This window comes from Nipponia nippon, unplaced genomic scaffold (genome assembly GCF_047370975.1).
Source record: "Nipponia nippon isolate SJK-2023a ecotype South Korea unplaced genomic scaffold, ASM4737097v1 scaffold_2, whole genome shotgun sequence".
Taxonomy (NCBI): Eukaryota; Metazoa; Chordata; class Aves; order Pelecaniformes; family Threskiornithidae; genus Nipponia; species Nipponia nippon.
This window is the reverse complement of record NW_028262336.1, coordinates 72,528,675-72,551,590: the sequence shown is the minus strand read 5'-3', so window position 1 is coordinate 72,551,590 and position 22,916 is coordinate 72,528,675. Positions and strand designations below refer to the sequence as shown.

At 39.9% G+C, this 22,916-nt stretch overlaps 1 protein-coding gene across 2 annotated transcripts in view; it reads left to right on the top strand.

Moving 5' to 3' along the window:
- PCCA (propionyl-CoA carboxylase subunit alpha) overlaps positions 1-22,916 on the top strand; it is a 299,843-nt gene that overhangs the window by 215,683 nt on the left and 61,244 nt on the right. For both annotated transcript variants that reach the window (XM_087757694.1, XM_087757695.1), the window contains exon 20: positions 10,692-10,790. In XM_087757694.1, coding sequence (XP_087613820.1) covers positions 10,692-10,790 — 99 coding nt within the window. The remainder of the gene's footprint in view (positions 1-10,691; positions 10,791-22,916) is intronic.

The window sequence follows — 22,916 nt, the reverse complement described above, 5'->3', positions numbered from 1 at the left end:
AATTGAAATCAGTGGCAGACTCTGTCCAGTGTGGGCATCCACCCTACAGAACTAGGCCGAGGTAGGGTACAACTTCCAAATATAATAAAGTGATACTTTTCTTTCTCATTAGCCGTTTTGGAGCCTGCTGATTTTGTTGGATCTCTGTATCAAGTTGTAAATGGTGTGTGAAATAAAACACTTCTCAGTTGATCGATATGGTCATCGTGATTTCAAATGCTCTTCAAATTGCTGTGGTATGCTGTGTTTAGACCAGATGTGGAAGTCTACCCAGTGCCTAATTCTCAGTTTAGAAAGGAGAGAAAAAGGAGACCAGTAGGAACTAATAATTTTTTTTTTTAATGTTAGGGATGTGTGTGCATATGTTGGTCTGCCTGTTGTCTTATTTAAAAAAAAAAAAAGTTTTCTTTTAAAAATAATCTTAATTTATATTCTCCAATGATATTTTTCCAAATAGATATCTGGGTAATGCTACTGGGAGTTCCTCGATAAGCAGTATTAATTCCCACCCCTCTCCAATTAAGAAAACAAATATTGGAGACTTGAGAGTTATGTATGACTTGTCAGCAGCACATTGGCAGTCAAGGAAGGAATTCATTAATTCTCGACTCTAAGCTTGAGATCCAGCTTCTGGTGATACAGTCTCTCTTTTTAAAATCTGTTCTTAGCTTCTGTATCCTTATTGTGTAACTTTCACTAAATGATTATATGTATTAGAGGAATGCTTAAAAAAAAATAGTCCAAAATGTGTTCTTTGTCTAACATGGTCGTATGAGTTTTAGTCTGTCATGTTTCGTAGTGGCACTTTGGTATGATAATGTCATTCTACTCTTTGAGAATTTATACTGTCAGATTGGATAGGGCTTGAGATCCCTGCGTGCCTCTGAAGTGAAAGACTGGAAACTCTGCAGCTGAAAGTCATTTAAGAATCAGGCTTGCATGGTGATTTCAGTACATAGGCATGAATCATGACTCAAAAGCTACTAAAACAGCGGTGTGTACCTCATCACTATTTATTTTTCTAATGTATTTTTAACTCCCAGCATAATGCTCTTAATGACCCAGATTCTGTCATTGGTCTCTCTGGTAGACTCCTTTTCAAGACAGAAAATGATAATATCCCCAACACATTATCCTATCGGCCAAGGAAAGTTGGAGTGCAGTGCAGCTTTGAAAGTGCCCTGTATGCCCATGATAGTAGCAATACCGTTTGAACCACCTGTACCATTTTCCAGCCATCTAGGAGCAATACCTGTAGCGAGGCTGGAGTGTATTTAGCTAGGCAGGGCCAGGGGGTTTGTCTCAGTGGAGCAACTGGAAAAGGAAAGCAAGGCATGTTCTTTCTTCTCATCTGCATTGGTCCTATAACAATAGACACCCATATTCCCCAAACCACCTGTGCTTTTTGTGTCTGGAGCTGTCGCCAGCAAATGTCGATGATTTTTAAGAGCTGATTTATTTTCTTTCTGTATTTTTAACTTTTTTCTTTTTTTTTTTTTAAGTTGAGTGGGCTCAGGCAGGTTACAAATATGAGATGTCATTTCAGTAATGACTCTACAAAGAAAACTGAAGTAGTAAAACAAAGCATTTCCCAGTGGAGTTTTACAGAGAGGATCACTTCCCTGGTGAATGCTCAAAGAAAGCCTTTGCTGATTAGAGGTGATGAAGGCCATCGCTTCTGTTTCTTGTTTTGTTTTGATTCTGTTGTTGTTAAGCTGAGAAGCTGATGCCTGTTGTGGGTTCCTCTCCTTGGTCTCTAGGCTGGCATGCTCCCATTTCTAAAGTGAGATACACTAAAGCAGCTAATGGTAATTTGCACCTATATGTGCTACTTTAAAGAAAAGAGCGATAATTTGAATGTGTGCACATGTGTTTGCTTTATTCTAGTGGTTATGGGCTATTTGCTCTTCTTGTGATTAAGGACTGCCCATTCTATGAATGTGCTTAATACTTTGAAAACTTGAAAGAACTGACGGCACCCCACACAATGTCAGAATGTACATTTGAAGTAAAAGCCCAGCAATTCAGTCCTTCTGGTCTTGTTCATGGCAAGTAAAAGGCTGCCTTGATGACACTTAGAGCAAATGAATTTCTCTCCTGCAGTCATGCATTGAATAAATTGCTTGATCTAGTTTGGTACAAAAGGATGTGATCTATAAATAGTTAATAGAGCTTTCTCCAGGACAAGTGATCTATAGACTGGAACTCTCTCTTGGGGTCTTTTAAAAAAGTAAGTGCTGATATGAACAAAAGGAAAGTTTGTTTTTCAAAAAAAAGAGGCCTTTTTAATGAGATAGAAACTCTCATACTTTAACTTCCTTTTGAAGGCCTCTGGCCAACCACTTCAAAAGTCCAAAAAGCTAACCTTACTGCCACTTGAAGAAAAGAAGAAAAAAGGTCAATCCGTTAATCTGATGTGAATATATTGTCAATAACTACAAGCTGAAAATGCAAGCTAAAACAAGTGGTTAATTTGAGTCAAAGGAATTGCTGTCATATAAGCATCAGTGAATTCAGTTTTTATTTGAAAGCCACTGTTTCAGGCTTAAAGGAACTTCATGATGTTTTTATGAGTTTGGATACACTGCACTGTTGGCCACAGGGTTGCTCTTTCATGCACTTTTTTTGCAGCTAATCTTGCAACTTCTTAGACCACTGCTAATTGTGATAAGCAAAACTTTTAAGACATTTTAGTGTGCTAAAGGAAGCATCCATCTACCAAGTTTCTTCATGTGGCATTCTCAGAAGAAAGCACAAAAAATAGTTATCTATGGAAACAAAAGGAAGAAGCCTTCCTTTTTATGGCATTCTCAGCTTTGATTCTTTTTTCATTGAGATGAGGCCAGTCATCTTGAAAGTGGTGTCAATGTGAAAAAGCCTGTATGACCTGTGCATGTAAAATTGGGGTTTCAGTGGCAGTGTTGTGTGCAGGCTGGGGTGGTGATGGCAGCAAAGGGACTGGCACATGTTGCTGGTGTGGATGTTAATCCCATCAGTGTCTTCAGATACGTGCTAGCGTGCATATGCACTGCAGCTAGCACAAGGACCAGCACCAGCAAGTACGTTGTGTGCAAATAAGACTGGGCAGAGCTCAATAAGCAGAGATATGACTGAGAGTGTTTGGGAGCCAGAAGGATCCTTCACCAGAGTGAGGAGAAGACCATCTATGTTTATAGATTTGCTGTGGGTTTTGGGAGAGCAATTTGTTCTGTGCCTACAGAGAAGCTGAAGCCAAGTATCCAGACTATGAAATCACTTGGGCAGGTAAGGCTACTGACTTGATCGATTAAAAAGAATTTATAGTAGCATGGTGGGAGTATGTTACAGACTACCTGATCTAGGTGAGGAAGTAGACTAAGACTTCTTTGAACAACTGGAGGAAATCTGTGTCACAGAACATGGTCCTTATAGGGGACCCTGACATCTTCTGGAGGGGCAACATGGTGGGATGCAAGGAGGAAGATTTCGGAAGGGTGTTTGGGATAACTGGTTGATACTGGTACTGGATGGGTGAACTGGTGTTGATGCAGCTGGATCTGCTGTTCGCTATCAAGGAAGAACTGGTTGAAGACATGATAATCAATGACAGCCTTGGCTGTGGCAACTGTGAAATAAATGGTTGGCATTCAGGATCCTGAAGGGAGTGAGGAACAAGATTAGCAGGGTGCAGACCCTGGACTTCAGGCTAGTGGACTTCAGCTTATTCTTTATTTATTTAGCAGGTAGGGAGAGTTCCATGGGAGACAGCTCTGAAGACCAAAATAGCTAAGAAAAGCTGGCGGGTCTTTAAGGACAGCATCCTCTAAGTGCAAGAATACTCAGGAAAATAAGCACCTTTATCAGGAAAACAGCTTTGTTAAGAACAGGTATAATGGCAGAGCTCCAACGTAAAAAGGCAGCATTTGAGAGGTGGAAGCAGGGACAGGATATAAAGGAGAAATTTAGGAAAATTGTCCGAGCATCGAGGGATGGCGTTAGGAAAGCCGAAGCTCACCTTGACAGTTGCAAGGAATGTTCGGAGCAGCAAGAAGAGCTTCTACCACTGTATGAGTAATAAAAAGCTGAAAAGGGGAAATCCTACATCAACAAAGGGATCATAAGTGATTTGGTAACAGCAGACACGGATAAGCCTGAGACACCTAATGACTTCTGTGCTTCAGTCTTCATCAGCAAGGTCTCCCAGGCCTCTGTTGTTAGTGAAAGAGTTCAGGGAGGAGGCAGATGCAGATCAAGTCAGTGACTGGGAGAGTTCAACGCATGGAAATCCATGGGACCAGACAGACTGCGTCCAAGAGTGCCAAGAGAGCTGACTGTTGTGGTAGCAAGACTGCACTCTATACCTTTGAAAGGTCATGAAGGTTGAGGGAGGTCCCTCATTACTGGAGAAAAGCAAATGTTGCACCAGCCTTCAGAAAAGGCCAAAAGCAAATCCCATGGAACTACAGCCTGGTCAGCTTCACTCCAGGCCCTGGGAAGTTCATAAAGTGGGTCCTCTTGGAGCATGTTTCTGGGCACATAAAGGACGTGATAGGGAACAGTCAGCACAAATTTACTGAGGGCTGATCAACCTGACAGCCTTCTTTGATAAATTGACAGGATTTGTGGACTAGGGGAGAGCAGTGAATGTCATTTACCTTGACTTCAGCAAGTCTTTTGACACCATCTCACACAACCAGATGGATAAAAAGCCAGTTGAGTGGCCAGGCTCAGTGGGTCATGGTTAAGGGGTTGCACTCTACTCAGAGGTCACCAAGGGTCTGCAAGGGTCTGTATTGTGACCAGTCCTGTTCAACAACCTTATCAATGACCTAGAGGAGGCAATGGGAGTGCATGGTCGTAAAATTTACAGAAGACATAGAATTGGGGAAACTGCTCGGTACAGTCAAGGGCAATGCTGCCACCCAGTGGGACCTAGACAGGCAAGAGGAATGGGCTAATGGGAATTTCGTATAACTAAACAAAGTCAATGTCTGTCTTGTGGATACATGTATCTAGACATGGTCTGAGTTTTGAGTAGAGGGAGCTAATCATTTCCCTCTATCAGCAGGCTATACTTTTGTTAACAGAGCACAGGACACTGTTAGCCGCCTTTGCTGCCAGGGCATGCTGCTGACTCATTCATGTCCTGCTGAGATGCCTGCCCACATCTCCAAGTCCTCCACAGAGCTGCTCCCCAGCCAGTCAGGTCCCAGCCTGTATCATTGCAATGGGCTCTTCCTTCCCACGTGCTGGACTTAACAATTCATCTTGAATTTCACAAAGTTTCCATTAGCCCCTTCCTCTTGCCTGTCTAGGCCCCCCTGGATGGCAGCCCTGCCCTAGAGTGTGTTAACTATTTGCCTCAGTTTTGTCATCTGCAAACTTGACAAGAGTACGCTCTGCCACCTCTTCCTGGGCATGACCCTGAAAAATGTCAAACGCTTTATGGGTAGTCAGACCCTGGGTCACTGGCAAATACAGTCCAAAGAACAGGAGAGAGAGCATATACAAGAAGGAGGAGTTTAATAAGAACTGCCCACATGGGAAATCTTTATGGGTTTCTTTGCATTTATGACCGATAACATGTGAAGTACTATTTGGTTGATAGTTTCCTAATGTGGCAGATGAGACTCCCTTTTTATTCAAGGTACTTAAAGCCAGTGTGGGGGAGTTGGAGAAAATTATATACGAAGACCCAAGAATTGCCAAGACAACTCTGCAAATGACCACAAGTCCTTACAGCCTCCAAGTGGCTGGTAATTTTCATGATAAGGAAGTGTGTTGTGGTTATTAGCTTTGGGAACATACAGAGAGATGCAAGATAGTGTTTCAGCTCTCCTGCTGACTGGGAAAGAGTTAGGACTAGCAAAATATTTTACAAAATGCCTGGGGTTTCATGCGTCGTGCTTCTAAAGGAAGCCTTAGACTCATCAGCCCCATAAAGATTTTGCTCTCGTTGCAAAGGATGGATACATGGGACTGCAAAAGGTAAGGGATGATAACTTTGGCACAGGACAGTTTTTTCACTCGCCTTTTCCATTCCATGTGCTTCTCCATTAACTGGACAGTAGATTAGATGAGAATTTCAGGAATTCTGTGAAAACTGTTTGGGAACCAAAAGCCACTTTGTCCAACTCAATTTGGCTTGGTCTGAGATCACTGCAGACTGTTACTGAATACTGCTGCCTACAGCTGGACCTTCTATTGCCACACCATGCTATGAGTCCTCTGCCTGCCCCCTCTTCTGCACAAGAAGCAATATTTATCCTCTACCTGACTCATAAAAATGAAAAGAATCTCCTTGCTATTTTGGCACGGGTGGTGGTGTTTAGCAGTAATGGAGGTGAAGAGGCTTCTGCCTCAGACAGTTACTTTTCCCAGAGAAGAGGACATCTTTACTTTGTGTAGGCTTGAGGGAAGTCCTCAAACATGTATGCTATCTGACGTTTATAACAGCGATGCTTGCTACTGTTGTTCCTTCCTTGCAGGGTGATTTTAAGGTTTCGGTTTGTAGAGTCCTTGCTGCCCACTGGATGTGCCTTAGATTTACAGCTAAATTAATGCCAGCTGAAGGGATTGGAGTCTATGACACTGAATATTCATAAATCTCCTGTGAATAGTAATGTCTTTTTTCCTGTAAGGTGACATCTTCATGGGCAGCTGTCTTGATCTGAGGAAGATTTCAGCAAAGCAGGTCTGCAGAGGATGAGTTTTCATTTGGTTGATCTGATCAGCTAGTGAAAGCCATCACTTCTGCTATAGCAAGAGGTAGAATTAAGGGGTGTAAGGAATCAAGGTAGGGGTGGCATAACCCAGTAGTTAGGGCCAGGACTCTACGCCAGGAGTTAAACCAAAAGCACCAAGTTAAAGTTGAATTAAACACTGTGCTGGGAGGCAAAATTGGAACTATGGGATTAAGTTAGCAGACTTAAGTTAGTCAGAGCCAAGGCTGGCATGAAGAACTTCAGGCATAATGTTTTGAAGCGTCAGGCAGGAAACAACTGCTCAAGCTGCCCTTCAGTCTCCTGGAAAACCACCTTCATTTCCAGGAGAAAAGAAGTGACATGTGCCAGATGTACGCGAGACTCTGCATTAGTAAATTAACAGGGCTATAACACTCAGGCTTGTGCTGCCTCCTTTAATTGCCTGACATGCATATAGAATGCCAAATGGTGTTCTCTAAAGGAAACTGAATGCAGATTATGCTTTGCAGCTCTTTGCACTATTGGTTAGCTGGTACCTATCATGCTGAACATCAGGAACTCAGTCCACAAGAGGTGAAGGGGCTGCTACTTGTGTAGTTCAGGTGCATGCCAGCGAAAGTCTGCAAAGTTGTGACAGTAGAGTAAGCTGTTGACCTTTTTCTAGCATCGTGGCTTGGACTTGTCATTCTTCTTTCTGAGACCGCATTTGCAATAGCTTTTGAATTGGAAATAATTGTAAAGGAAGACCATGGCTGCTTTTATCTTTTATGCCCTTACACAGGGACAAACAATCCTATTTAAAAAAAAAAAAAAAAATCCACCACCACCACGCTGCATTGATGTAGTGCAGCCAACCAACCATAGTTACTATAGAGTAGTTCCCCCACGCAACACAACATGATGTGCATATGCACGCATACACACATGTGCGTACACTTGGAACTGAGTTGTTGAGGATAAAGCTAGACTATATAGCTGTGGCGTAGAGCACAATGTGGCCCGCTGCATGAGTGATTTGACTGGGATCTCCTCCCTACAGTTCAAATCTTAGTATCCATTGAAAGATGATTTGTTCCTTCTGTCTTACGAGCACAGAAATGAAATAAAACAGGAAATAGTCAATCCAACTCTTCATTAGTTGTCCCCATGTCCCTCTTCCTCCCTCCAAAACTAAAGCAAAAAGGCCCTGGTTTTATTGCAGTATTTGTTAGGTTCTGTTATCATACCCATTGCTAGAGGAGGAATGAAGGCAAATGCAAACTTCTGATAAGTTCTTTGAACATCTTATCTATTCCCCTACCTCCACCAACTAACCAGCTGTTGGCTGCTGAGCTACAGAAGGAAGATTTCTCTGTTAGGTAAAGCATTGGTTTGATTTCATCCCCCATCTGGTCCCCTGCCCCCCGCTGTCACCTTGTTTGTAGTGAAAGTAATACGCTCACTACATGGTAAATCTCTCGGCCTCAGTCCTTGTTCATTTTCTGTGATGGCTTGACCTCCTGGCTTTGCCATCCTACCCACTGGAGCAGAGATAGCCAGCTTCCTTGTGGTCCTCTTGGCTTCACATCATCTTCCCCAGTCGCACATACTGTGGTGAGCCCCAGGTGAAAGCAGCTAAGAGCCTGTAGCTCTGTTCTGTGAGAAGACTGCTGCGGTTTACTGTGGTGTGCATTAGTTCAAATAGCACTTTTCCTCCCTCCCTGGCCCTTTATTCTTTCTGGCACGGGGAAAACAGTAGAGGCAATATATTGTCTGCTGGTTTTTCTGTTGCGCAGAAGCAGCCATAATGTTCCTAGAGGGCCACGGTTTGTTTAGACCTACCATCTGGCTGCTTGTCTCTCTTCTGTCAGGGTGGTTTCCACCAGAAATTTTTTGATACTAACGTAATCTGGAATCAATGATGGCTAGACTTGTATAGACCCTTGTGAGGGATTTTAAACAGGTCATTTACCACTGTGACACACTTGTTTTCTTTTGTTCATCTGTATAGTGACAAAAGAGCTAATGATTAAATTGAGTTTGTTGTGGAAGTATCGACTTGCATCTTGCCACTGGAACACCCTTCACTAGGACTATAGATATCGGCTATAGATTTTCTGTGAGGTTGCATGTAAGTCCCACAGTGCAAAAAGCACGGTGTACAGTTGAAGTTTTTTTTGGTGGCCAGTAGCCTGGTATGCTTTCATACCATCTCCCCTCCTTCCCTGGAGAGACATGGTAAGTGATGTTTTCAGGCCCAGGTTCCAGTGCAGACGCTCTTTCTTTGGTTCTAGCGATAGTGACAGACAGCTTTTTAAATAATTGCCTTACCAAAGTTTAATTGCTAATCAAAGAGGATTGAGACAGAGCACCACATTTGGCTTTCTCCATTTGGACAGTTGTCTTCAGATGTTTCTGCTGTTCTCAATAAAGACAGCATTTGCTGATTCAGGTTTGCTGAGAGCGGGCTTGGTTCACTGGCGTGCTCCAGCTGCTTTGCAGTGCTCTGTCAATGCAACGCAGCTGCAGGTCTGGCTTAACTGAAGCCAGGTTTATGGCTGGTTTGCATCACTGGAACAGTGTAAAGTACCTGAAGCATGCCAGCTAATCTGGCCTATTGGTGAACCATTATAAATGACTTGTTTTTCTTCATGTTCTTTACATGTAACTTTATTTATAGTTAAAGCCCGTAGAAATTGAGTAGATTGTATCACTAAAAGACAGATTTTGTGTTCTAAACTAAAGTCCATAAAATTAGAGGTTTTTTAAGCCCGAGTTTTTCTTCTTTAACGGAAATAAAATTATCAAATTACACATTGCTCCTCTGCACTTGTCTGTTATGGATTTCTTTTAAGTTACACTAAGATTACAGTTGCCTGTTCTTGTTATAAGATGAAATAATGATTAGCCTGAGATCTAAAAGAGCAGGCTTTAGAAGTTTTATTTTGCAAAATGTGGGCTCAGCTTTTATTCTAAATGCAGTAATTTTCTTCTAGCTTACTGAAAATGTATGCAATATTTGTGTCATTATCAATATTGCCTGCAATTTACTGATTGAAAATATTTTGGAGGTTTTGAGAGAGAGGAAGGAGATCAGCCAACCATGATTTTTCTCCTCTTTATAGTAAAATATATAACTGAAATCATATACCTATCTTGATTAGCATGACGAATGTTCAAAACATGCCACAAACATTAATCAGTAATTATATTACTCCTTGCATAGTAATAATTTTTTTCATAATCTAGCTCTTATGAGGCTCTAACAGTGTTGAATGTGTGATAAGTGTGTTTAAACAGACAGTATTATACAGCAAAGAATAACCAAAGTGTCATCCCAGCTACTCTGTGTGTATCTACACTTTTTTCAGAATTCAGGATTTTTTGCTCTTCACATAAAAATATTCTTGTATAAAAATCATGGGATGACTTCTTTTTTTTAAAATTTCTTTCTGGATAACCATATTGGCATTCAAGTCAGAAATTGTATTCCTCTGATCAGCTGTATATTGCAAAAAAACATGACAGAATCTGCAAAGTTTTTCTGGACTTTGAGGCAAAACAATGAAGAATTAATTACTGTCTCATATTAATTAAGATAACAATGCAGAACCCTTCATTAGAAGCATAGGAAAAGTTCTTCCTTGGTCCTTGGAGAGAATATTATATGCAAGCCCTGTTGTGTGGGTTGCAAGGTGTCACTGGAATTTATATGCATTACTTGTCTAATTGCAGTAAATGTAGCATGTCCAGATAGGTTTAAAAGTTGGATGGCTGTTTGTTACTTGCTGGAAATCACTTGAAACCTTGCTACTCAGAGGCAGCTGTTCACAGGTCCTTCACCTCTCCCCAGAGATAGCTGGAAGACTCTGTTGTTGGACCCTGTCTTTTATGGCAGAAGCAGTAAACATGACAGGTTGTTTGGGAGCCATCTGTTTTAAAATGGTTGCTGCTTTGTATGCAGTAATGAACTTGAGATCAGTTTTCTGTCTGTCTTCATAGTAACAGCCTTGTTTGGTGTCACAACAGGTGGAAGTTGATGGGATGAAACTAAACGTGACCAGCGAGTGGAACCTGGCTTCACCCTTATTGTCTGTCACCATTGATGGCACTCGGAGGACTGTACAGGTAAACTCACCGATGCTTTGTTTGTAGAGCTGAGGTAACCAGAAGCCTTTGGGTATACAAATAACACTGGTACATGGGGTCTAAACTTGCTGCCTTGTAAAAATTATGTCACGTTGTGTGAATAACATAATTTTTCTACTTTGGATACATCCAGAGCTTCAGTGGAGTGAACTTGTCTCAGACTTACTCATCTAGAGTTTTGAACATCATTCATTTAAAGAGAAGTTGTTGCTTATTTTAGCCAGAAATTTACCCCAGTTTTTAGGATCTCTTTACTTAATGGCTGTGAGGAGATACGGTTTCTTAATCACTTGAGAAATAAAGAACAGATTACTGTTTACAAAAAGGTGGGGTCCTGCAGTAAAATTATTCTCTTCCTCATGTTTGGATTGCGTGGTTTTTCCACTTTTGGGCCTTTGCAGATTGAAAGTCGCAGGACAGTGCATCTTCCATGTGACATGTTTTTATATATGCTTTTATGAAATAAGATAAGTTCCATGACTTGAAAAGAAAAATGTAGAAAACATCCCAAACCTATGTGTTTCTAAGAAAAGAGGTCTAAAAAGATTAACGCATATTGTTCCTTCAACCAGTAACCTGTTTGAAAACAACTCCAAACAAAAGGGTGTCCCTTTCACTGCCATACAAATTTTCTGCAGGCAATGCCATTCAGGATTTATATATTTGTTGTGAAATCATTCATTTATAAATATCTATTGATCCTGGAAGCAGTGAAAGGAAACAAAAAATAAAAACTTCTGAGTTTTTAAAAGTATTTGTGTACATACAACATTATCTGTTTATTTTGTATACATTTATCAGTGGTACAGTGGTCAGATTTCTGATAATTCACAGTGAAATATGTGAATTTATTTTTTTCATTTTCACCCTGGGTAAATTACCCAAATGGAAATGTTACTTTTGCTGTGACTGAATTTAAAAGACTGCAACTTGAAGATAAAGAAAATTGTATCTTTCAAGGATAGTATTGACTGAGAGTGAAATTTTCATAACATGCCCAAGTAAATTCTGGACTTAGTTTTTGTAGATTTCTTGGAAGGTTAGTGCCAGCTTCAGGGCTTGCGTATTTCTAAAATAATGTTGTATTCTAGAGTGTATTTTTATATTTTAATACTGTTCCATTTCGCTGCTATTTTATAAAGGAAATTCCTAGTTTTGAGTAGAAAACAATACTGATGTATGGACATATGAAATCTGTCTAGGAGAAAAGCATTATATTTAGAACAGATAACCACATTCAGAAGCCTCATTGCAAAGTATATAACAACTACATGGCTGGGTACAGGTTTCCATATACTAATACCAATAGTAGTAAGACCAGTTAACTATAAGTGTAATATTTGAACTGGCACATACAATTAGTTTCAAAATTAATGATCATGAGATCTGAACATGCGTTCTTCTAGGAGCTGAGCCAGCAATAGTGCTACTTGCACTCCCTGAGTATGACCAAATTGTATGAAATACTGCAGGGCTAGCCACAGCAACAAGCAATGAGCTGGCTGCATGGTATCTGTTCAACAGAATGTGGAATAAGCACATATGTTGTTTCTTTCTCAGATGTTATCTATAAGTCTTTGCTTTTAGCAAAGAAACCCAGTAGCTTGAAAAGTTATTAATCTTTTAGTGTATGTATGTAAATTTATGGGAACCTTAAACTTGACCTCTGATATCCGCTCACTGGAATCTAAATTGGTTTTTTGGTTATATATTTCTCTAGACTTGCCCCGCTGCAAGAACCAAATTAGACAAGTGTATTCCTGTAGGTCAATTTGTCTCCAAAAGCAATTGACCCCTGAGTCTTGAAGTATCTTCTTTCAGCAAGACTTAGCCCTAGAGCCATTTAAGCAACAAATATGGATGAATCGAATAATTCCAGCTGTGCTTTATTAATTTTCAACCAATCTAATTTCTCTTCATAGTTGGTTTCATTCTTCTAAATTTGCTCAACCAAATACAGTCTTTGTGAACATTTTATTTCTTTGAAGGATTGATTTATGCACCTTCGGCTCGATCCTGCAGTCTGGCCCCAATCCAGCAAAGCACTTAAGCATAGAAGCAGGAAATAAATAATTTTAAAATGTTTTGGTTTAAAATGTATTTATGTAAATTATAGTCTAGACATTCAAATTGTTGTGTATCTGTCGCACATTTAAAAATAAGTAATTAAGCATGCTCCTGTATTTCCACTCCTCTGCTAAAGGCTCAGTGTGTATTGGAGCAAAGCAGAGCACCATCTCTGCCACAGAGTTAAGAAGTCCTATGAGTTTAAAAACCAGGTTTTCTAAGACTATTTCTGGAGTACAGGACCTGGGAATACATCTGAGCGCCTGCAAAGAGGTATATGCCCTGGTCACAGTCTGTCTAGGGCATATCAGGGCACAACTAGGATGTGTGGCAGCCCCCTCCCTCCTGCTTTTGTTTCCTTTGCGAGGAAGCCCATCTGTGTGCAGCAGATGGGCGCTGCGGAGTGCCTGGCCAGGCCCCCAGATGATAGAGGGACCAAAACCTTCTATACTGCCGGTCCGTTTGGCTGCTGCATATGGGCTTTGATGTGAAATCTGTGTGCTGCTTTGGATAACTGAAATCCATAGGATGTTATGGAAGGTGATGAACTGATGAAAACTTGGGATCATTTGAGCAAGAGATTTCTATGATGCAGTCTTTGGGGATGAGGGTGCGGGCAGGCCCCGTAGCATTTCTTGAAGTACGCGGATTCCGTCATGGTTTTTTGTTGTTGTTGTTGTTGTTGCTTTCAGTAATGCCTCAGCTAATCCCAGTTTCTCTTATGACTAGACTCTACCTCTCATTTGGAGAGGCTGAATTTAACGCGTTGTGAAGTGTAGGATTTTGTTTACCAAGCAAGTGGCGTTTTTCTGTGCAGAAATACTTTGCCAGAATGGTTTCCCCTACCTGTTTCCAAAGATGTTAGTGGCTCAGAATCTGACTTACACCTAGCTATTATGTTTTTGGAATCTGCCTTTGCTGAAAATCAGAGAAGTAACTATAGGCATGTGGTTACAATATGTCTTCCTGGGGATTCAGATTTGAAGGGATTGGCTGTTATTTAATTGAAAATACATACTTAAAATACATTTATATATAAAACATAATTTGAATGTGGTCTAGTCTTTCAGGCAATGTTTAGAGTAAAAGTAAACAAAAAAGTGAGGTGCTTAATGATTTCTGTGAAGAGCAAGTGGAAAAGAGGAGGTTGGTTGAGTTGTGGAAAAGAACCATAAGAACTCCAGTGGAAACTGGAAGGGAGAATGGTGGTTCAGGATGGTATCTTAGAAAGTAACGACAGTTACAAGAAAGGCAGCAGGCATATTTTGGGACAATGAGGGCATTTTTATCCTACTACCTTTGCTCTCACGTACAAGTAAGCTGGATTTCAGTGAGCCCTGTGCCTGCAGAAGTTGTCGTCTATGGTATCTTATCTCTCCCTGTGAACTGGGGAGGGGGTGGAAGGAGAGAAGGAAATAAGCTGCCTTTTCCATAGAGCTGAGCATCTCCCTTTATTCCCTCATGTGAACCAGAATCTAAGGGGACCTTAAGATAAATCAATGAATCCATGAAGTCCAGCAGATGGACTTGAACCTTACTGCAAGTCTGTCCTTACTACAGTCAGGTTGCAAGTAGGTGCCTTCGACTGGGACACTGCACAGGAAGATCAGGTATCTGCAGAGAGGGCAGGTTGCCCAAGAAAAAAAATGCATGTAGGAGATCCTCAAACTGTCTTTGCTTTGGCATTACTTGTGTTTGGGCAATTTCTCAAAAACCACCCTACTGACCGTTCAAATTCTGAGGCTGCTCTATGGCAACGCCACATGGACAAATTTTACAACTCCTTAGTGCTGTTCAGTGCTCTGCTTTCATTGATCCCATTATCAAACACTCAACCCATCCTTATATACCATTTACTTGCAGACAGTTCCCTATAGCAGAAGGATTCTGAGCCAAAATAAATTATTTGTCACCATCTTTTGCCAACGCTTGGACCTCTTTGTCATATCGTATGCACACAGCCTTTCCACTGGCATATTTTTGGCCCACACCAGTTTCACAGCTCTGCTAGCTTGCGGTAATGAAACCTCCCACCCTCTAAAGGTAGTGCAGGCATTCTGCCCGGAACCTGGAAAACTCTTGGCGGCTTTTGGCAGCTTCAGCAACGTGGTTTTACAATGACACTAGTGATGCCTCCTCTTTATATTTCCTGGCTTTCAGAGGATTGCTCTCTGCTGACCTGAAGCTTTGTAGGATGTAGACAGAACTCAATTGGACAAGGTCCTGCGTAGCTCAATATTACTTTGACATTAGTCTTGCTTTGAACAAGGGAATATGACTACCTGATTTCCAGAGGTCCCTTCCAGCCTAACTGTTCTGTGACTCTGTTGAACATCCCAAACTCTGTGGTAAAAAGGTCTTTATCAGTCACAGCAAGGTGTAATTAAGAGAGTAATGGAGTTACTAAACAAGAACATGATCCTGTAAAGCTGAAATCATCAATCTCAAGCTTCTAGTGTTTTTCTTTATGAAATAGATGAAGATTTATCAGTGGAGTTTTCTCTGCTTACAGTGTTACAGGGAATTCAGTGATGGCATCACTTATTATTTTTTCATTTAATTTATTTATTGCATCAACAATTGCAGCAGGAGGAGTATATTCTACATCCTGGGATATGACAAATTTAAGTGCTTCTCTGATACAATGTTTCTTTTGATTATTATTTTGGTTTATAAGAACAGAAAAACCGAAAATGCTGTAGGTTATGAAGCCTTTGTTCCTGGGAAATGTCTGACATTCTGGGAAATGTCTGACAGGAGAACAAAGCCTATGCCCAAGTATTCATTTCCTTCAACCCCGTGGAGACTTTTTTCAAACGTATGTGTAATTTTTTTAGAAAAATTACCTATATATATATATATTTTTTTTTTTTTTACTGTTTTGAGATCTCAGGTGTAATCTGTGATAATGATATATTATATAGGTTTCAGGTCTAAGGTACCATTACTTCAGCACACTCATTTTCTTAAACACTGAAAATTATTTTGGGAAGCTTTAGTGAGCAATGTACATGAAGACTGCTCGACAGTCCGTTCTTTAGTGTTGTGCAATTACTGTACACATTCTGCTGTTGTCATTTGCCCATGATTTTTGCTAGGTTGTCTCTAGAAGAGGGGGACACGATTTGCAAACAGGGGCAGACATTTGGATATACTATATCCAAATAGCTATACTGTTGGGTGAAGAAAAGCCAGAGTGTGAGCCCCAGCACTGGATTCCTGATGGCTTGTATTGATTAATTAGTAGCTCACTCCCTGGCTTTGTTTCAGCCCGTTCCAGTTATGGCTGACCTAGACAAATCTGGTATAGATTTATACCATGCTGTATAGACCCAAGCAGTGGGACTGAGACAGTCATTGCCATTTGGCTTTGGGACCAGGCATCAGTCCATGGCCCTCCTTTATTTAGCAGTATAGAAACAGGCTGCCTGTGCTTTCCTGTTTGCTCATCCAGCCATAGTCATCTGAGAAGATAGAGCTCAGCCTTGAAACTCCAAAAATGGTCAGTAGATATGATGCAGAGAAACAGACTTTTATCGCCTCACTTGACACTCTCGTGGCATTTGAGACACGTACAAACAAGGACTCAAATATCCCAGGTAGAAGACAAATACAGAAGCCTATTGCATACAGTGTGGTATGCCTTGCTGTGTTTCAGGCTTTTAAATTTTTTTGGAAAGTATTAATATCTCTTTGTCAGGGCACTGTTATTGTTGTTACTGCTTTCACTGCAGTTGTACAAAGAGAACCGTAGATTTTGGCAAGTTGCTTATTGCAGCCTTATCATTGACTAATAATTGCTGTGGCAGTGTCCTTTAGCTTCATTTGAATTCCTCCTAGTTCCCGTGTTGGAAGAGACCGTGAGCAGTTGATCCTTACGCACTGTGTCCGTGCTGCTTGAATCCTCACTCAATTGCCTCTCTTCAGTGGTGCAGAATTGCTCCTTGCAGAGAAGCCTGTCTTTGTCTATGTTGCTCTCTGAACATCTTCCATTTCTGTTATCTCCTTTCCGAACTGGGGGGACCAGAGCTGTGCTCAGTGTTAAAAGTATGGGCAAAACTTAGACTTTTTCCATAACTTAATGGTGTTCACTGATTTGTTATCTGTTCTCATTAATAATGTCAAATGTTTCTTTTGGCTTTTTTGACCAAAACCAAGCATGGAGCTGGTGTTCCTATTGAATTATCACTTCTGGTTGATAACGGCTGGGGAGGGCAGGGAAGCCATGTGGGCAAGGAAAAAAAAAAAAAGATAAACTCTTGGCAAGGAGGCTTTACCAGGAAACTTGGAAGCTGTGCCGCGTTCAGGAGCACAGATATTGAGGTCCTGGTGTCACCCTTGGCAAACATCGTAGCTGTTCTTGTGGGTGGAGGTGGATCCTTCCCAAAGGACCAGACACAGAAGCAGAGAAAAGTCATCGTTAGAAGGAATTCTGAAACTTCATCAGCATACGTGATTCAATGTGTATCTCGTAGGTGTACTTGGAAAGACTTGAGTGGTCTGCTTTAGATAATTATTAGATTATTCAACTTGCTGAGTTTGTGAAAGATTCTGTACAAGAAAATCTAATTGTACCACTTAGGTTTCATCGTTTGATCATGGGTGATCTAAGGAAGGAATGAGACTTCCTTTATTTCCAAGGGTTGTAGGGAAAGGGAAGGTGTATAAAAGCTGGCCTTTTTGCTGCTTCTTGCTGTAATTGCCAATAATGCATATTAAAACAAACACTGCTATTATGGCTTCATTGACACGGGCGTTTGTAAAAATTCTTAAAATTATTAATTTTTAAAATGAGCCCTGAATATACGTATGCCTATACAAAAGCAGCATGCCCAGCTCCTGAGTCATGAAGCCTTTAAAAATATCGGATATCCTATACTGTCATACCAGAGTATTTGTATTAGTGTCTACTTTAAATAGGAAGTACCCGAATCTCATGAGCGCAGTCTGCAATTTGGGTGAAATCAGTTTAACTCAAGGCTGAATCCATGCTCTTGTCCATGGTTTGAATGGAGAATGTGTGCAGGGAAGGGGGAAATTCAAGGAAATAAAAGATCATGAAATTACAGATTATTACTGCCTGTTTTTTTTAATCGAGCAGCAGAAAGCAAAAAGCACATGCCACCATCCTTACTGATTCTTTCATGAAAATGATTTTTTTTTTTTTTTCAGCTGGGAAGGAAATGAGTGATCAACTGCTATGCCCTATCAATCCCTCTGGAATTTATTGTCCACTTTTCAGAGAAAGGTCTCCCACAATAAACCTCTATCTACAAACAACGTACTTCTGCCTTTCTTTAACCTAATGGGATTGGTAATATCCTGTGCTACTAAAGGGGTTAATCAAATAATGTTAGTTGTTACAGTATCTTATGCCATATTTTTTCCAAAGGAGCTATGCATTTTAATGACACACAATATTAAGGATGAATAATTGTAAGGATTCTATATGTGTCCAAAGACAAAAGCATTATATTTAGTTGTTGACAGACATTGTAATTTTACGATATCTAAACTCTGCCAGACAAGGAATGGTTCTCTTGAATACAGTAACACATTCAGAGAGCAAAGGGGAAGGAAGAGGAGGGACATCAAAGAGTGAGAAAGGACTATGGATCCTGCAAAAAATCTCAGGGCAGTCATAAACATTAGCAGGTCTAGAATCACATGGCAGCATATTACCTGCACAGCATCCCCCTATAAGAGCAGAACATATTACAACATGTCAAAACAAGGGTAAAGTTTCTAAAAGTCTTAGCCATTTTGTGATTTAACGTAATAACAGCAAAAATTTAGAAGTTCACAAGGAGGACTAAACTCTTCATTATTGTAAGTAATTCTAAATAGCTGGAAATGTTGGGCTGGAGTAAATGTCTTTTAGAGTCCTTTTTTTACCAACACCAAATAAACAGTCTTTCCTGTGGGGATTTTTTGGTGTGGTGTTTTTGTGGGTTTTATTTGTTTGTTTTGTTTTAAAGCCTCTCAGCCACTGCTTTATAACCCCTACCTACCTCAGAGGGTTAGAGGAGCACATGGGCATTCTTGGAAGGTGCTCTATGTATATATAATAGCAATACTGAAATGGTATTATTACTAAACATTTGCATGTCTAAAGCTTGGCAAAAAGAAGTAACAAGTGACATTAACATTGGATATCACTTAAAGAAGTATTGGGAAGGATCTGTGTTTCCATTTTTCTGCTTATGGGAGGACAGAAATTTCTAAGCCACCTACTGTAATTAAATCCCAGGCATTAAGAGAGCGGTTCTTCTTTTAAAAGTAGTAATATGGTGCCTCAGCCTCTATAGAGGTGCAGTTTCTTTATGCGGATTGATGCCCTGTAAGCCATTCATGCTGTGTTTAACAACTGTATTTGTAACGTTTGGGAACAGATTCCATTTAGTCCCTGGGGAAGGACCGAGGAAGCTTGCAATAGGTGCTGGTGAGACCAGTATCTCAGCATCCTGGCAGGATGCCCTTTTTGAAGGGAAGGACTACTTCAGCATAGTACCACTTAAGCCAGTCTTAGAAATCTTTCAGATGTCAAAGAGCTTCATACACGGCAGGACTTGATCATCTCATTCCCCACTGGGTGACTGCTGCCCTTGTATGAAGCTGGAAAATGTGGATGTGCCCTGAGGAAGAACAGCTAACTGAGGCTTCATTTACTGTGAAGTGCAATCTAAAACTGATCATGGCTAGGGGTAGAGCAGCACTCAAAATCGAGCTAAGTTTCCATCTGTAGTTTAATACACTAAGGGGAGGAAATGATGGCACCCCCAGTGGAGAACACTAAATCGTGACAAAAGTAGTGATCCCTTAAGTGGAAAGTCTTGCGAGGCTGCACAAGTCTGAACATACAGGGCCATGTGGGCAGTCTCCAAGGTACAAGAAAGCTTGGTCACATCGCTAGTCTGGGATCACAGCTCTGGACTGGGATTTTGCACAGTGGAAAGGGAGCGCTGAAATGAAGTTCTGCTTTCTGTGGAGGTTCTAGGAGGAGAGGGAAAAGGAGATGGATAAAGCCAAACCAATCCTCATGATTTGACTGGAAGATGACTTCATGGTTTCACAGCTGCTTCTGCAGCTTTCTCCTCCTCTTTGACCCAACCATGTGACTTGTGTTTGTTTGTTTTTTCTGTATAGTCCGATACATGTTGTCCAACTGTTAATGCAGTCATACCATGGCTTGAAGAAGTTGCAAAAAATGTTGGCCAAGTGACAATCTGTACATTTTCTGTAACAAATGGTCTCCAGCTTTACTTTCAATAAATAAAGGCGGTATATAGTAATTCAAGATAAATGTGTTTGGAAAACTTTAATACATGATTTCCCTTGCCAGTTCATATTCATTTTGACTTGACATGTTACTTTTTCATTTGTAAGCAAAACAAAAAAATTGCCTTTAGTCTGTTGGAGTTTCTTTGTTTTGGTATCGTTCCTTCCATGCAGCTGCTCCCCTCTAGTAGCTTGGAGAGCCCAAGATACCAGAAGGTTTGTGGAAAATACTCTGAGATCTTGTTGTTGTCTAATAATGTCTATGGCAGTTCAGAATCTCTTTCAATAATATGTATTTTATGTTTGGCTGAGCTTCTTTATCCTTCTTCATGTAAAGGTTGTTATCATTTTTATCTGCAAGTGCTCATCCCTGCAGGCTTAATGCAAAGCTGATTGTAACCCTACTGCATCTTAGGATGAATAGATCATTGATACCCAACTAAGTGGAAATAATTTTCTATGGCAAAACAGAAGAATTTAAAGTCATATCACACTAACCTCTGGTAATTTACTGGGATTTACAGATTAAAATGATTATTTGTGAAATGACTGTGGTATAACATACACTTAAGATAGAGCAGGAAAATCAAACACATTTTGTATGATTGTATACACTTGTCTATTTTTACATGCGTGCATAAGCATTTTGTTTGTATATACATAGCATATGCAGTATAGCATACTGTAACCTGTGTGTGTAAAAATACATATAATATTTATGTAACACTCACACCCATTTGACAGCTTTGAGACTGCAGATGGATTTTTTTGAAGTTGTGATTTCTTGTTTTTCAGATTTGATTTAGCTTGTTACTTTCTCATAAGGAAAAAAATTATACTTTTAACTCATATTACGCTAATTGAGTTAGTCTGAAGCTCTATCAGTTGAATCAACCAGAAGAGCATCAGTTATATCTAAGAGCATCATAACTGATGCCAACAATGTAATTTTACTGTACTGGCAGGTAAACATACACTGTTGTTTTGTCTTTGTTCAAATGGTAGACTTCCCGTGCTTTTCAGTGTAAACCTCCTCGTAAATAATTTGCAATTTATTAGGAAAACAATGAAAATGCATATAATTAGCTATTCTCTTTTGTTACCTCTATTTGATTACTTTCCTGCTATCACATGCAATATGAAACCATCTATTATGAGGTATAGAATATGTAAATATCTAACTTTACAAGAGAAACTGGAGACTGGTCCTTTTTCTAAAGAGGTGGAAAATAAAAGGATAATTGTTAACCGTGTCCTTTCATTTTCTTGAAAACATCAATTACATTTACAAATCCCAGAAACACAAGCCCACCAGTGGAACAGAAATAACTCCTTTCAATATGCTTCAAAAAATCTAATCACATCTAACAGCTGAAATTTATTTACAACTGTAATTTGAAACATTAATTATGATAATGTGCTGACTTCTTTTGTAACATGGTTCTCAAAAGCCTGGCAGTTCTCTTTTTGGTCTTGATGTAACATATGTTTTGTGACTTGGAGTATTTCTCTACCTTTCTTTCTTGTTTTTGTTTTTTGAAATATACCCAGAAAGGAAATTTCTCTTTCTCCCTGTTAACCATTTTTCTCACCTTCCCCATTATTTTTTTTTTTTTCTTCCCTCACTGGCTGTTTATTCAAGAGATGGATTTTAGTGCTGATGGTGACTCTTGATGCTATCGACAACTGAATGTAATGCTTTGTATTTTGGACACAGCAAACGGTAGCAGTGAGGATTTACTATACTGTGATACCAGTGCACTTCAACAGTGTCAGAGCAGGAAAAAGGCTGCTGCTATCTTTGTCTTGTCTTGAGACTATGGCTTTAGAAGGTGCCTTCTTGATATACATATATATTTGGCTTTATTAAATTATTTTTGAAAGGGCTTGGTTATTGCTATGCTAGCTTATTTAATTGTGAGTAAAGAGAACCTCTGTGAGGAAATACTGTAATGATTTGGTTTTCAGTTGTGAAAAATAAGTCAAGTTGTCAAGGTACCTGGGTTTGCTTTGAAAGCCTTTAAAGAAAATGACAAAAGGACTCTATTTTTCTTTTTGTTTTGTTTTGTTTTTTAAGTTGTGTTTTTCTGTGTGATGGGGAGATTAGCCAAAAAAAAAAAAAAAAAAAAAAGGAATTTTTATTAGGACATGAAAAGGTCTCTAATGACCCTTGAAAGTGGACAAAAGGGTAGCACAATAAGTGACAGAACTCTAACGAGGGTGGAGGGCATTCCAGGAAAAAAAGAAATTAAATCCTTTAATTTTTTTCGGCTTGCCATTTTCTGACAGCTTATCAAGTGGTTGGGACTTGTTTGTTTTGGCATGCAGTTCATTCATTGTAGGCAGCCGGTACTTTGTTCTTCTTTGTGGTTTCCAAAACCTGATTGTGTTTATCCTAGACTGTGGGAAAAGTGTATATTCCTGTTTCCTTTATAAAAGTAAACGTCAGGTTTTGTATGAAATTTTATTTCCCATATTTTCCATTCCATTAATCATTATTGTTGAAATATGTCAGGCTTTGGCACATCATCCTTTGTTTTCATATGATTGTACAGATTGCAGTGTCAGTGTGTGACCTGTTAAGTCAAAAAATAAGCGTGTTTGGGCTGTAGTAATTATTACTTCATAAAGTGTAGCTGAGGAATATGTACCATTATTGAAAAGGGACCAGGATTTAATTTATTGCTATTAGAATTGTTTCGGGGGATATCTAGTTACTGTGGTAGAGCACTTCCTCACTTAGTCTAGAGAAGACAAGAC